Here is a 16969-nt window from a genome sequence, read left to right as displayed (position 1 = left end):
AACTCTTTATTTTTTTATTTTTGGCTGCCTTGCGTCTTCATTGCTGCATGCGGGCTTTCTCTAGCTGCGGCGAGTGGGGGCTACTCTTCGTTGCGGTGCGCAGGCTTCTCATAGTGGTCGCTTCTCTTGCTGCAGAGCACAGGCCCTAGGTGTGTGGGCTTCAGTAGTTGTGGCACGCAGGCTCAGTAGTTGTGGCTCGCAGGCTCTAGAGCACAGGCTCCATAGTCGTGGCTCACAGGCTTGCTCCGTGGCATGTGGGATCTACCTGAACCAGGGATCAAACCCATGTCCCCTGCATTGGCAGGAGGATTCTTAACCACTGCTCCACCAGAGAAATCCTCTATTTGTTCTTCAGTATAACTATTGCTTATTTCAAAAGTATAGCCTTTGGATTTGTTTATCCTTTCTACTGTTTTTGTCTGCTTTCTGTATCATTAATTTCTGCGTTTATCTTTATTATCTTTTCCTATTTTCATTTGGTTTATTTGATTCTTTGTCTAGTTTCTGGCAATGAGCACTTAGTTATTTATAGCACTTAAGCAATAAATTTCCTCAATACTGCTTTTGCTATATCCCATAGATTTTGATGTGATATTTTCATTTTGTGTGATATTTTCATTTTTGTAGTTTTCTAGAAACTATGCAATTTTTACTTGTATTTTCCCATTGAACCAAATTATTTAAGAGGAAATGCAAAATCTTCATTAGAAGGGTTTTTGTTTGTTTTCTAATTTTGTTAGTAAAATCTAACTTAACAGAATTGTGATCAGAAGACAGTGTCTAATTTGCACTTTGGTTTTGAAACAGCCTAATAAATGGTCAATTTTCAATAGAGTTTGGTAAGCACTTACAAAGGTGTTTCAGGGCATAGAATTTAATACCAGTTGGCTGAACCTCGTTGCTTATTTTATATTCTCTATACCCTTATTTTTATACAATTAATCTTTCATGGACTAAGAGGTAAAGAAAGTCTCATCACTATTATGTCTTTTTGACCTTTTATCTCATGTGGTCTTAACTTTATGAATATTAATGTTATGATTGCTATGCAGAGATAGTCATAAAATTCATATATTTATTGGGTACTGCACCTTATCTGGGATTAAGACCCCTTGCCCCACTTTTTGTTTGCATTTGTCTGATATACCTTTGCCCATGCTTTTATTTTCACCTACATTGAAACACTGCTTTAGGTGAAGAGGAAGGAGTTTGTTTTGTGATCTAATCTGAAAAAAATTTTTTTTGAATATAAAATTAAATCTATTTACAGTTATTGGTGTGGTTTGTTTAATCTGTCATATTTTAGGTTTTCCAATTTTTAAAGTCACTATGTGCTTTGTTTCCTTTGCTTTGTTTTTGTGCTTTGTTTACTTTCCTTTTGTATGTAGTTCTTTTGAAATTAGAAATGTTTGTATTTTTATTCTAAAGTTGACCTTTAAAATTATAAATGTATACAATATCCCTAGTCCTCTTTAGACATATTTTTCAGTGAACAATGTTTCCTTTTCTTTTTTCTCCTTTTTCCCCCTTTACCACCTAATATTAGTCAATAGGATTTTCTTAGTATTTACCTTTTCATTATTAAATACTATCCTTACAGTATTTGATTTATAAGCTTTGGATAATTTTTAATTCCCAGCTTCTGATAAGCCAATCAGCAAACTTAATCTACTTCCTGGGGTTTTTTTCCCCTTTCCTCCCATTTTTTTAGTGGTTGTACCATTCCTACATTGTTAGTTCATACGGTATTTAGATTCTGTTTCATCCCCATATTTTCTTTTGTTAAATAGAGCCAGTCTTTTGTAGCTGTTTTCTCATTTACTTTTTGCTGAAGTTTATGTTCTATTAGCTTCATCAAAAAGGGTTCCTGAGAACTTTTCCTGACTTGATTGTTAGTAGTTTTGTACCTTAATTTTCACCGAATGTAACATTCTTTGTTGGTATTTTCTTTCCTTGGATATCTTGCAGTTATGGTTCCACTGTCCTTAGGTGTTGAATGTTAGGAGAGAAAAATCTGAAGTCAGACAATTTTTTTCTCCTTCTAAGTGACTCGATTTTTTAACAGCATACCCAAAAGATCTGTTCTTTATCTTCAAAGTACAGCGATTTTTTATTATGATATGGCTTCATATTGACCATTCTGGATAAATGTTTCCAGGCACACAGTATGCCCATTTGTTGTATAAATTCAAGTCTCATTTTTTTTTGGGGGGGTTTTTTTTTTTATCTTCATGAATTACACCCTTGAATATTTATTTTATTTTATAGTTTCAATTTTCTCCTTCAAAAATTCCTATTATAAGTATGTTGAATCTCCACTGCCATCCTCTATATCATTTCTCTATAAATGTTCCTTATCTTCAGTTCCATTTGTTTGATTTTCTCATATCTTTGTGTTTCCTATGTCTTACCTCTTCATGTTCCAATTTCATTTCGATTTGTAAAAGGGTTTTTTTCCCTACCACTTCTTTTGAGTTTTACAAGCTCACGGTTCATTTCCTTTTAAGATCTTACCATCCCTTCCTTTTCCTGAGTTCTTATATTTCTGCTTTATGATCTTCCTTCAGAGGTGATTTTTTTTAATGTATGCATTCTTGTTTTTGCTGTTTTTCCCTACATTTTACCTTGTTGTGTCTTTCTATGTTCGTTACTTATGGTTTCATAGCCCAGCAATTTACAGAAGGATGCTGGGAGAGAAGATGGAGGGCCATGCCTGCCAAATCTCAAAACCCAAAGGTTCCATTTCAGCATTACCGGAGTTTCCTTCTCAAATGGCTCCTTGATACAGCCCCACCTTCTTCTCTGAACCAAACCCAGTCCAGGAGGACTTCCACAGCCAGCCCCACTCACAACTCCTCTCTCCTTCCCCTGTATTCCCTTCCACTGGCATATACTTCAGAATGAATCCTTCACCTTAGGAAGCAGATTTTTACATTTTCTGAGCTCTGTCCCCACTGAGCCATTTAGCTATTATCTGTGATTCTTTCTTATACTTCCTTCTGGGCAGCTTCGGTCCTCCCCAGATCCTGTGACACTTGTTTTGTACAAAGGCTAAAGGTTAAATACTTCAGGGTGTGCTCCTCACCTTCAGGAAGTTGGCTTTTGCTGGTGCTTTCTGAAATCTTACTATTGATTTTACTCCATAGGGCACCTGCTTTTCTCAGCAGATTTTGGGAGTCTGCAGATTATACTAGTCCCTTAGTTTTGGTGAAAATGCAGTTTTCAGGTTCACTTATTATTTCATTCACCTTGTATCATTAGTATGATATCCAGAAACAGAAATGGAAAGAAAATATCTCATGGTTTCAAGTTTATACTGAAAGTCTATACTCATTTCACAGATGAAGAATCTGAGGTCCAGAGAGATTAAGTAACTTGGTCAAGGACACACAGCTAATGAACGGTAGAAATGGATTTCAGCACAGACTGACTTCAAAGTCTACCATCTTCAAAGTCTACCTGCCACATTGTCTCACAGCCACTGTATTCTCCATACCACCTCGTTTCCCTTGGCAAGCCTAATTAATCATGGCAGGGTTATTTCTCCCAACAGAAATCTCACAGTGGAAAATATTCTCTAGGTAGCCACCAGAGTTGGTATCTGATGTGAAATCTAATTGTTACTCTAGTTTTACCCTCTCATGTCTCACTGTGAATGTTTAGCAAATCCTTTGAGTAGATGTTGACTGAAGAGAACACAGGCATACCTCAGAGATATTGCAGGTTCTGTTCCAGACCACCACAGTAAAGTCAATATCAGAATAAAGTGAGTTACACAAATTGCTTAGTTTCCCAGTGCATAATAATTTATGTTTATACTATACTGTAGTCTATTAAGTCTTGCAATAGCATTATGTCTAAAAAACAATGTACATACTTTAATTAAAAACTACTTTATTGCTAAAAATTGCTAACCATCATCTGAGCCTTCAGCGAGTTGTAATCATTTTGCAAAACAGTATCAAAAACACTGATCGCGGGCTTCCCTGGTGGCGCAGTGGTTGAGAGTCCGCCTGCCGATGCAGGGGACACGGGTTCGTGCCCGGGTCCGGGAAGATCCCACATGCCGCGGAGCGGCTAGGCCCGTGAGCCATGGCCGCTGAGCCTGAGCGTCCAGAGCCTGTGCTCCGCAATGGGAGAGGCCACAACAGTGAGGCCCGTGTATCACAAAAAAAAAATAAAAACACTGATCGCAGGCCATAATACATAGAATGAAAAAGTTTTAAATATTGTGAGAATTACCAAAATGTGACACAGACATGAAGTGAGCAAACGCTGTTGGAAAAATGGCACCAATAGACTTGACTGAAACAGGGTTGGCACAAACCTTCAATTTGTAAAATATGCAATATCTGAGAAATGCAATAAAGTCAAGTGCAATAAAATGAGGTATGCCTGTAGAGAACTGTTAAGGATAAAAAGGCACAGACAAGAGGGGTGGGGAGAACAGGAGAAAAAAGAAAATGTCTTCTATCTGAATAAAGAATTTTTACATTAATTTAAGCCTAGCCCTGGATACCACCAAATTGCAAATTTAAATTTAGATATTTGGTACTGATGAATATAGCAAGAAAAATCTTTGTTGTCTATAGTGAGTTACTTGTTTCATGAGTGGCTCTAACCAGGAAATCAATGTAGTTTGTGTCACTTAGGACATTAGTATTTAAAGAATACTCTTCATCAACAGGCACTTTATTAGATGGCTTATATTAAAGAATAAGAATAATAGCATTTATTAAACTGTTTCTATGTACCAAGAACTATGCTAAGAATTTTACTGTATTAAGCCACATAATTCTCATAACATAATGAAGTATGTGCTATTGTTAATCCATCTGACAGTTATAAAAACAAGTCACAGAGAATTTAAATGATTTTCCCAAGGTCACCCAACTAGGAAGTTCAGAGGCAGAATTTGAATGTAGGCAGTTCTCTAGAGCCAGTCTATTAGCATGGCAACTTTTCGGAATGCACATGTAGCCTGATGGCAGAACTGACTGTATCTCCAACTATTTGCTTCTTAAACAGAATACATCATGGTGTTGCCAAGACAACGCCTTGCTCTTTTAACTATAAACATCAAGCCTAATGACTTCATCCAAACCATGGTTTCAGTAACCACATATGCTGACTCACAAACCTCTCTTCTGGGTTTGAATAACCAATTGCCCACTGAATTTATCCAGTAGAGGTTAGTTATCCCACAAAGACATCTAACTCAATACATTTTCCCCCAGATTCGTTCCTCTTCCTTTAGTGCGTTTCTCAGTGAAGATCCCCACTCCCCAGGAGTCTGAGTAATATTTTTATAGCGTAAATTATATCATGGCATTCTCCTGAACAAAATTCTTCAATGGCTTCCCATCACACTAAAAGTGCAATCCAGAGTTTTATGGGGTGCATGAAACCTATGTCACCAGTTCCCTTCTTACCTATCTCATCTCTCCCTTCATTTCATCCCACCTCTGCTCCATCCAAACTGGTCTTTTCTTATTCCTTAAAACCGCTAAACTCATTTTTAACTCACAGCATTTACACTTATTTTTCTCTTGGCTTAGAATGCTCTAAACCCTTAGTTCATTCTGATCAAGGCTCAAATGTGACCTCCTCAGAGAGGCTCTTCCTGGCCACATTACCTAAACTATAAAACAGTTATCCTCCTTGCCCCAATAACTCTCTAACTCTAATGTCTTACTGAGCTTTATAATTTCTTCATAACACTGAAAATTTAGGGGAAAAAATGTATGTATATATAAACTTTATTACTTGGCTCTCTAGTTGACATGTAAGTCCTTCAGCGTAGACCTTCATCTTGTTTTACAGTAATATTCCAACAACTAGGACAATGACTAAAAACAAAGTAGGTCCACAGTATTGCTTGAATGAATTAATCAATCCAGTCATCTAACCCAGAAACCTGGTAATTATCTTTGATACTTCCCTTCCCGCCCATTCTCCATATCTATTCAGTCACCAAGTCCAACACAAGCCTTAGTTAGGCTCTCTTTAGTCAGATTTTAATATTAGCCTCCTAATAGATTTCTCTGTCTCTTGTGAGACCATCCTTGTCCCATCCATCATCCACACTGCTGCTAGAGAAAGCTTCCTAAAGCACAGAAGAAAATGAACATTAGTTCATGACACTCCTTCCTACAACAACACATCAGTATTTCTTATAGTTTTTAGTACTAAACTCAATCATCTTATTTCTGCCCTCAGGCCCTTAATGATATAACCTCCTGTCTATATTTCTAGTCTCACATTCCATACCTTCCTAATAAACTTCACTGATTGGCAATATCCTGTGCATATTATCACATATTATTGCTGGGAAGGTTGGCACTGACCATGATTCCACTGGGAAAGCATAACTGGACACTCCACATAAGGACTTTCCTAGACTCTTCTCCCCGAGTCTCTTCCCTAGACTGATTTTAATCTGTATCCTTTTGCTGTAATCTACCATAACAGAGTATAACAGATTTCATGAGTTCTGTGAGTCCTTCTAGAGCATTATTGAGCCTGAAATTGGTCTTGGGGACGGGACCCTCAAACTTGCAGTTGGTGTCAGAAGTAAGTGTGGTCTTTGGGACTGGCCCCTAATTTACACTGGTTTACACGTTTCTTCTCAATGATTTATCTTCTCACTCCATGGTATTTCCTATTCTTGATACTTAACTTTTCCTTGAATTTCTTGCCATATCAAAGCTTACAAAAACTCATTCTTTCAGAGTCCTGGTAAGTATGTCCCTCCTTGCCAAGTTTACGCATCTTACAAACTCAGTTCAAGTGTTACCTCCTCTTTAAGCCTTCAGTTCAAGTTTTGGTTTGTTGTTGTTTTATTACATACTAATAACAAATAGATCCTTTCTCAGTATGCTAATAAAAATCAGTCTTCTAGAAACATCTTAAAATGGAAATAAATAGTTCCAGTACAGCCAGAGGCAAGGATGACCATTATTAAACTTTGTTCTGCAGAAACCTCCCAGCCAAGTCCTGGAGCTCTGGAAACCAGACTCATGCATCCCCAGGTAGAAACCTGGTGGATTCTTCTGCCAAAAAACACTTCCCAAGAGGAAAGACCTAGAGAAGGTGAAGTACAGAGATCCCTCAATGAAACCAATTAGTCCACCAGCCCCACTCACACACACAGAGCTTTCAGTAATCCCTTTGGTGCCCCCCTCTTCAATATTAACAGCGAGCCAGGGATCACCAAGCATGTGAGGACAACCTCTAACAGACACGATGGAAGCAGGAAAAGGAACTTCTAGGAGACAGAGACTGGCTGTCACATTTCTTTACAGACCATGAAAAGGCCATTTACACACTTTTGCCACACCTTAGCAGCTGGCGATATGGACAGACCTCTCCATTTTGGGCTTTGGATTTGAAACAAGTGATACAAAGAAACAGACAGAGGAGAATGTGTCCACCATCCAGTGGTGGCCACAGTGGCCCATACTCCTCCTGGGGAGTAGCTCTACCTGTGGTCTTGGTCCATAATTTCCCTGGTTTCTGTTCTTAGTGACCTGATTCTCTAGACTTCCTGGCAATTCTGTGAACCACAGAATAGCTTTCAAGAAAAACCTTTCTGCTTTTTAATAAACCAGAATCAATTTCAGTTGCTCACCCTCAAGCACCTATCTTACACTGATCTCCAAATTATATTGTTAGGTGAAAAGCAATATGATAAGTATAATATCATTCAAATAAAAGCAAAAGCTATCTACCAAAAAAAAAAATCAGTCTTCTAAGCCTGCAAGGCTAATGCTCAGATATAGGCACAGACACCAACCTGACTTGCCTTTCATTTGAAACCTATATAATAAGCAGTATGATGTTATCACTAGCTAGGAGAAAAGAGAGACAGGTAGAGGGAAGATGAGAGGGAGGTAAAAAGAGAGACAGACAGGAAGTGGGGGGAGAAAGGGAGACAAAAAGGAGAAATTGCGTCTCCATAGGTGCTGAAACTATGACTCATACCCAAGCATTTGACTCACTCCAGTGGCTACATAATTGACTCTGTGGTGGACTAGAGTATATGCCTAAAGAAACAGACATGGGAGAGCCAATGGTTACACTTGTTTTTACAAGTACAGAGAGCCAAAGAACCATTTTACCTGTCAACATTCAACAATATTCTATCACAAACTGGAGGAACAAGGGTAGTATTATGGTTACCTTTCAAAATGTAAGGATTCTTACATTTCTTAGAAATTAGTAGCTTAAAAGATTTTTTTTAAGTTATCAATTTTTAGTTAAAAAATAGAGTAATATCATTTAGGAGTATAATAAATTACAGTATTAGTGCATTATTAATTAACTAAGTTAATACAAAAAGCACTTAATTTTAACAAATTCTCACTGTTTAAAATTTTCATGTATCTGGGTCAGTTAAGTCACCAAAGCTATATTCTTTCTAGTTTGTAGGAATGAAAAAATAAAATGATCGTTTAAAATAAAATCAGAGTTGTACATGAGGAAGATCATACAGGCCTCAATATACTTTTCTTTTCCTTGCCAATTTACCCAAATTGACTAAATAACTAAATAAGTGCCTAATATCCACTTTCCATTGTTCTATATAGCCTCGGCCAAATCGTCTGTGCCAGAATTAAGACTCAAATATAGGCTTCTTAAATTCCAGCTCACTGAGTTAAGGAGCTAAAGGAAGTTGTTTAAAACCAACTATTTTATTTTATTTTTTTCAATATCATCAGTATATAGAAAAAGGAAAAGGAAAGGATCCAGAGTATTTTTTTCTACTAAACTTTATCGTATGCTCATCATGTATATAATAGCCATGCACTAAGCACTTTACATGTGTTCTCATTTTACCCACAACAACCTATGTAGTAAGAATTATTATCCTCACTTTTAAGTTTCTGATATTGAGGCTCAAAGTATGTAAGGAACTTGCTCAAGGTCACGTAACTAGTAGGCACTGGAACCTGGGCTTAAACCCAGGATTCTGGCTCCAGAATACCTGTGCACCACTGTCACTGGGTATGTTAGAAGAGGAAATTTTGACTTTACAGTATTCTTGGGCTTCCCTGGTGGCGCAGTGGTTGAGAGTCTGCCTGCCGATGCAGGGGACACGGGTTCGTGCCCCAGTCTGGGAGGATCCTACATGCCACGGGGCGGCTGGGCCCGTGAGCCATGGCCGCTGAGCCCACGCGTCCGGAGCCTGTGCTCCGCAACGGGAGAGGCCACAGCAGTGAGAGGCCCGCGTAGCGGGAAAAAAAAAAAAAAAAAAAAAAACAAAACAGTATTCTTAATGTAAGTACATCTATTTTGGATAAAGAAATAAAAGCGACTTATTTATGCAATGAAGCTTTAACCTATGTGTAAAATTTTTGGTTAAGTGTCCATAAGGGGTTTTGGCAGAAAATGCTTGGAGTTACTGCAACTAGAATGAGCTGCTTCTTACAACAAACACATTTTGGGGTTAATTTCCACAGAAAATACTCTTCTTGGAGACACACATTTTACAGAGATTTCTACAGCTGTGGTTTGCACACCTAGGGATCATGAACCTGAGGAGTGCTGTGTATGCTGACAATTAGCTTACATCTCATATGGTGTAAGGTATCACACAGAGGTGTTGCAACTACACCTACCTCACTGGCAGCCAGCCCACCGACAGAGTTATAAGGAGACTGTATCATAGAAGAAAAGGGAACTTTCTGTCAAATCCTTGGAAAACTCGTCTTGAATAATTTTTTCTTGAAATAGAATCATCTATTCATTTGGTTATACCTAAACCTCGGTTATAAAAGAAAGATTTATATTTAGGAACAGGATATTTTAATGGTTTTCTTAGCTGTGCTAAAAGTTAAAGGAAGAACTGAAAACATGGCAAATAACATGTTTATCTCTGCATAGTCGCAAAGTCTCACTAAAATGAGAATAAGGAAATGTGGTTTAAAACTACCTAGGCAAAGTGAAAGGGTAGAAGAAACAACAGATAAGAGATATCAACGAATTTTTGAAAGATGAAAAACACATGAAAGAATTAGAGCTGACGAACACTAAGGGCTTTAAGAAGGCAGTGCTAATGATGGGCAGGCCAGTTCACACTTCAAAGTCCTGAAAAGGCTCAACAACTGAAGGCTCCAAATCACTGAATTCAGGTGAGAAGCATGAGGCATCATATGGGAGAGAGGGGAGGGTATGAAAATCTGTATAAGAAGCTTTGAGAGCAAAACTGTAGAGCTTTCTTATGTAGCAACACTGAATCAATCCTAGCAGAAGAGGGAAAAGAAGCGCCATAATGAGAACAAGGGAATTCAGTAAAAATCTACATACTAAATGGTGAGACAGCAACTCCCCCCCTCCCAAGAACCTCTTTGTATCACTTAACTCCAATAACAGTGGCAACCAGGATTATATTCTACAAGTAAGAAATTGAAGGATTCTTCTCTAAAGAAACTGGACAGCCTTAGACATTTGCGGTCCAACAACGAGATGGTCAGCAATGCTCATTTATGACGCTCTATGTAGAATATACCAGTTAACAAGCCCACCCATGCAAAAAGAGTTTCCAAGCATATTTTTATTTTCTTGCTTTTAAATGATAACACAGTCAAAAAAAAAAGAGGAAAACTATAGAGGATAGAAGAAGAGGGTGAAGAGGAGGCATAGAATGGTGTAAAAATGTTAAACCCTCTTCATCAAAAATAGGAAGTCAATACAATATACAAGCATATTATTAAGAACTATGGAGAGTAAAACCAAAAGAAAGTTTGGGTAAAGGATTGCAAGACTAGGTAAGGTCAAGGGATATTATTTTCTGTTATATATTGTGTAGCACAACTTTGACTTTTTAAACTATATACTTGTATTACTTTTTTTTAAGTTTTGACAACTATCATAAGCACCAATAAATATTTATATGTATTTCTGAGAAGTCTAATTTGGGATCATCTCTAGCTCAAGTATACATATTCAGCAGTATTAAGGTTGCAAATGATATTTGTAATCATTATCAAATCACAATTTCTCTGAAAATGTTTTTATAACCTCCTGATTAGATATTATATTATTGTATCATGCCAATTCAACAACTAACTATCTTAGGAAAACAGTACTTCTAAGTCTCTAATAACATACCACTACTTTCATTTTTGTTCTCAGAAGTACTAAATTTTATAAAGTCAAAGAGGCTTTTAAAGTATTTTTCTTTTTGTTAAGAACTCAAAATAAAATTTTATGAAGTCTGAAAAGATGTTCACCCTGAAATAAAGCACATTTTGTATTCTGTGAATGGAATCTTAAGGTTGAAAGAAATATTATTTCTTTCATTTACTCCTTTCATTGCTTCTGACTTTTTAAAAAAAATCTATTCATAAATATTCTTATATCTTTGTCCAGGTTTTTTAATATTTGGATAATGACACATTTTGTAAATTATTAAACTCATAACACTAACAGATGACAACTGTAAAGCAAGGGTATGTGTAATGGAAAGAAGTAGGGTTTTTTTGATGTTGTTGTTGTGTTTTTTGGGTCAGACTTGACAGGTCCAAATTCAGCTTTTAGCTATATAAGCCTGGGCAAGCCCCTTCCTTGGGCCTCAGTTTCTTCATCTATGATACCTACCCTACAGGTTCATTACGAGGGTTAGAATCACATATGTAAAATTCCAGCAAATGACAAGACACAAAATAGATAGTTAAAAATGGCAATTATCCTCTTTATCTTCTCTCTTGTCCAAGAGGCTTAATTTTAAAGAATTTGTAGACTTTATAGTCTAAATACCTGAGTTCAAATCTTGGTTCTTCCATTTATTAGCCTGCAACCCTTGGGGTAGTTATTTATTCTTCTTAATCTTGGTTTCAGCAATTCATGGGCATAATTATAAAAACCCTGCAATGAGGTAGTGATGAAGAAAATGTATATTCTACTAGCACAGTGACTGGTAACATAAGTTCTCAGAAACTGTAACAGTAATGATAGCAAGAAATTAAGAGAGAGTTTCTCTCCTCTTCTTGGCTACTTAAAGCAAACTAAAGTAACAGAAATGACTTGGTCAAAAATAGCATTTATGAAGTTACATGTGACCTGGTTTAATGATCTTCCCATAAAAGACAGTTAGAAAATGCCTTCCGTGATACCTTTTAGTTCATATATGTGGTATTCGACAGAATACTTAACGTTATGTCCATTGGTCAATTTGGTCAACAGAGTACCACCCCCTTCTTTGTGCCCTCTCTCTACCTACATGTATTTTGTTTACTTGTCTTTTTCTACTGTTATTTGATTAACTGACTAAATTGACAAGTGACACCTTGAATTGGTCATTGAATTGAAAAGTTGGTTCTGTCAAGTGAATAATTCGGCACCCCTGCTGATACAAAGCAGAGGAGGAAAAAAAAAAAAAAATCAGGACCACAGTGGTATTTTCTGTAGATCCAGCACAGTTCCCGGGTTTTTCTCTTTGACTTTGGCTTTTTTTTTTTTTTTTTTTAACCTTTGACAAAGGCACTTGTTTTTTTCACTTTGGGGCCAGAGGCATTATCTTATTCATATTCCAATCCCTGGCAATTAGGATATTATGGTGGCAAACAGAAAATATTATTTAAATGTTGTTTAATAAACGAATAAATTAAGGTGTATATAGATTCCCCAAACTCTATCACCATACCACCAGAGCAACTAGATAGCAAGCAAAAACAAAACAAAACCTTCAACTACTTTCTAAACCTCTCCATTTGAATTAAATGAAATCCCAAGCCCCCTGGTATTCACATTTTATTTTGTTTCTTAATGATGTAAATCTAGACGGAACATTTAGTATATGTCTGTGTTGTTTCAAGAAGTGCAAAGGTAATTCAGTCACAGTTTGCCACCCCCAAGAACTCCCACTTAAAATGAAGTCACAAGCAAAGCCTTTTTACTGTACAAAACTTCTCTTTTACAGAGAGTATGCTTAAAAAGGTAAGCAATTTCACAGACAGAGGATATGAGTAATTCCTTAAAGGTCATATTTCCCCCAAAATTGGTTTCTTCATCCTTACTTTCTCATTGTACTGGGTAGAATTTTTTATTGTTTAATGTTGAATTTAAGGTCATGACAACTTGAAAAGTCATGCACTTTTGCTGTCTGGAAGCTGACTTTTTATATAAGTAAATAAGTAACAAGGTAACATTCTTACCTTGATCTTGTGCATGAAGAGCAGCACCCCCTGACACACATAGTACAATAAAATGAAGAAGCAGTTTCCTAAAAAAAGAAAAACAATTGGGAAAAACTTAGTTGGACATTTATGACCTATAAATCATAAAATTCAAAATGAAATCACCATACATGTAATTTTACAAAGTATTAGATTGGCACAAAATACAACTTATAGTCACTTAACCACAGTGATTATAAATTGATGGAACCAGTTATTTGCTTAAATGTTTTTATATAAAATCTGCAGATCATATTCAAATCACTCGCACTAGATTCACGACTCGTTGGTTCTGAAAATACTAACGACCTGTAGATGTCAACACTGACCATTGTGATTAGCGGTAATTGTGAACACAGTACTCAACCACTACAAATCAAAATATTCATTCACATTGATTAGCAAGGTAAAAATACTTTGTGATTTTTTAGTTTAACCAAACTTTTGACAGATTTTATTGATGAGTCTTCATAATTGGCTTTACCTACCAACTGAAAATCAGAGATAGTTTCAAAAAGTAATGACGAGCATACTGAAAACTATTTTATTACCTAGTTTTTCTTGCCAATATAGACTGATTCTGTTTAGTCTAACTCAGACTCCTCAAATGACATTTCTGAAAATACATTTCTGCAAGGAATGATTACAGAACCCTGTGAAAATCATTTTTATTAAGTTCCTGGTGTGCTAGCAGTAATTGGTACATTTGCTATTTATCACTATGTTTTTACCTTTATCAACAGTAAGGAGCATGTTAATGTAACAAAGTAAGCCAATATAGAATTATACTATTATAATTGTATGTTTATACACAATATAAAATTATACTATTCTCTTTGCTATAATGGACATTTGTATTAGAATAGTATTAAGCATTTTTTCAGTAAGTGAAAAATGTACATTCTATGGTCATACTTAAAACAGAGCACAGCTTTTATAAGACTTTGATAGAATACTTAACAATCATTAACTCTACAAACTAATCAACTGAATCATTATAGAAATTTCAACTGATATGGGCAAATAGCTGGACCATATATGTTAATGAAGCCTATAAAAGATTCCCATACATGGTGTCATCCATGAGATGGTTCTCAAATGTTAGTTTGCCAAAGAACCACCTGAGGCTTTTTTGAAAAATCCAGATTCCAGGCCGTCCCACAGTGACTATGATTCATAAATTTGAAGTGGATTCCCAGCATGTATACATTTTTAACTAGGTGATTCTAATATTGATTGCATGTGTACCAAACTCTGAGGAAAAAACAATTTAGAATATTTACTATTGATAGTTACACTGAACTTAAAATAACCTAATATTTTGCTTAAATCACATATATCTAATTTTATGAGGACACAAATAAGATTTGACCCTTTAAAAAAAAAAATCCTTTTCTACTGCTCCAGATCATGGTTTTCAAACATGAGTGGGTATCAGAATCACCTGGAGGGCTTGTTAAAAATTTCTCAGGCTCCACCGTGAGAGTTTCTGACTCAGTAGGCCTAGGGGTGGGACTCAAAAATTTGCAATTATAACAAGTTCTCAGGCAATGCTGATGATGCAGATCTGGGGAACCACACACCGAGGACCACTGTTCTGGAAGAGATGATGCTCAAGAGATGATGTGAGGCCTACTTGTTTTGCATCTTTTTACCCCAGCTGCATAGTGGAATCACCTGGTGATTTTTAAAAACTACTAATACTTGGGTTCTTCCCTCCCCACCCCCACCCTCAGAGATTCTGATTTTAATTTGTCCCACAGGGATTTTTAAACACTTCTCAGGTGATTCTAATGTGCAACGTTGAGGACCACAGTGTGAAATGAAAATAATTTCCTTGGGTGCTCCAGGATGGATCCCAATGGGGTCTAGAGTTTGAGTAAAAGGAGGCTCTTTTCCTTTCAAATTTCTATTTTCAACTGGCAGGACGTACACCGGTAAGACCAGAAAATAGCTCAAGATTCCGGTCACTGAAGGACAGTATATCAGAATTATGCTGTTTTAACAGAAAATGCAACATGAAAGGATGCACTTCTCACCTGGCCAAAGTAATCTGGCTCACTGAGAGCTTAGAAATAACCCACAGGCACTGTTCCATCCAGAATAAAGCTAACTAGTGAAGAGTACAGTAACTAGCACTATTCACATAGCAATTCAGCCAACTCAGACTTTCCCAGGACCTCAGGGGAAAAAAATGGAAAATAAAGTTCTTTCTAGATATGTTAACAAGTCTACTTCTGACGTGAGGCAGGAAAACCTGAACACATCAAACATCATCCCTCAGCCAGGTGATTTTAGGAGATTATGACAAGTCAGTTGAGCCACACCTTAGGTAAGCGTACCTATGTACTAATTTGATGACTAAGAGAGAGATCAATGATACGAAATAGTGATTTTCTTTCTCTTTTTCTAATTCTGCCCCAAACTTCTGGCCAACCGTCGGGCTATACCGCACAGGCCGACAAGCCTCAGAGTTGCCCAACCTCTAAACTGAAAAAAAGAGCGCCAAAACAGCGACAGAGGAGACATCAACGGTTTGTTGGATAGGAGATCTTACAAGTCTGAAGCAAAAGGTCCTGGAGCAACACCCGCAGCACCGTACCTAGCAGACAGCAAGCAGGACAAAACAGCAACCTTCCAGAAGGAGAAGGAGGCTACCATTTATAGGGAGGATTGACATCAGGTTGGCTCATCAGTTACCAGGGAAACCAGCGGCTGGGGACAGGTGGGCAGTTACTAATTAAGTCCTATAATTAAGAAGATTGGATAGTCATGTGAGTGAAGCAGGGCCTGGTCGAGCAGGGGATTTACAGAGAGCAAGAGAACAGCCATCTTGAATGGCCTGACCGTACAACTAAGGAAGAGCAGGAAAAGTCAAGTTCCTCACCAGGTGTTCAAGGCCCTTATCATTCAGCTTCAACCTCCTTTCTTTTTTAGCACTATGGACCAATTACATCTGACATCCCAAAGCTCCAGCCATATCATGTTATTCTCTACTCCATGGACAGACCTTGTAAGTGCCTGAAAAGCTCTCAGTCTCCACCTGTCACAATGTTCAGTATCATCAAAGCCTAATTTGAATACCTGCTCCATGAATTTCCCCATCATCCCTAAAGAGGACTGGATCTTTTCCTCACCTCTGTACTCTTGATGCCTTAATTTTAACTGTATTAGAGCCCATATATACTTTACCTTTTTTCTTTGTTTTTTGTTTGTTTGTTTGTTTCTTTGTTTTTCCGGTTCGCGGGCCTCCCACCGCTGTGGCCTCTCCCATCGCGTAGCACAGGCTCCGGACGCACAGGCTCAGCGGCCATGGCTCACGGGCCCAGCCGCTCCGCGGCATGTGGGATCTTTCCAGACCGGGCCACGAACCCGTGTCCCCTGCATCGGTTGAGGCGGACTCTCAACCACTGCGCCACCAGGGAAGCCCTGTTGTACCTTTTAATTAGTAAGTAAATATCTGAGCAAGTAACAGGTCTTCACCTTTTATCAATTTCTTACATAAAATTGACACAATAAATATTTTTAAACAGGAACGGAATAATAGTAAGATCTCTCAATGACTGAGGAATTCAATTCTTCCCTATGAACCTAATTCTTTTAACACTTAGGAAAAAGTAAAGTAAATTAAGGGTACTTTTAGTTGGATGTCCAAAGAGGGAAAAAAGAACTTTTAAAAAAAAATTCTGCTGTGGTAAGGTAAGTGGAAGTCTTCTTTTTCACTTTAACTGTTTTTTCTCATCTCTGAAGTTGGAACACAGAGAAGAGATCAAGCTTAATTGACATAATCA

The 16969-nt window shown here is 37.3% G+C and overlaps 1 protein-coding gene across 1 annotated transcript in view; it reads right to left on the bottom strand.

Annotated features, from left to right (window-relative positions):
- COL24A1 (collagen type XXIV alpha 1 chain) overlaps positions 1–16283 on the bottom strand; it is a 377122-nt gene extending 360839 nt beyond the window's left edge. Inside the window, exons 1-2 of the mRNA XM_024767884.1 lie at positions 16189–16283; positions 13158–13225 (exon numbers count right to left, since the gene is read on the bottom strand). Coding sequence (XP_024623652.1) covers positions 13158–13225; positions 16189–16283 — 163 coding nt within the window. The remainder of the gene's footprint in view (positions 1–13157; positions 13226–16188) is intronic.
- Positions 16284–16969: the final 686 nt, after the last annotated feature.

This window comes from Neophocaena asiaeorientalis, unplaced genomic scaffold (genome assembly GCF_003031525.2).
Source record: "Neophocaena asiaeorientalis asiaeorientalis breed wild unplaced genomic scaffold, Neophocaena_asiaeorientalis_V1.1 scaffold546, whole genome shotgun sequence".
NCBI classification, from domain to species: domain Eukaryota; kingdom Metazoa; phylum Chordata; class Mammalia; order Artiodactyla; family Phocoenidae; genus Neophocaena; species Neophocaena asiaeorientalis.
The sequence above is the reverse complement of the archived record's forward strand: the minus strand, read 5'-3'. Positions and strand labels throughout refer to the sequence as shown.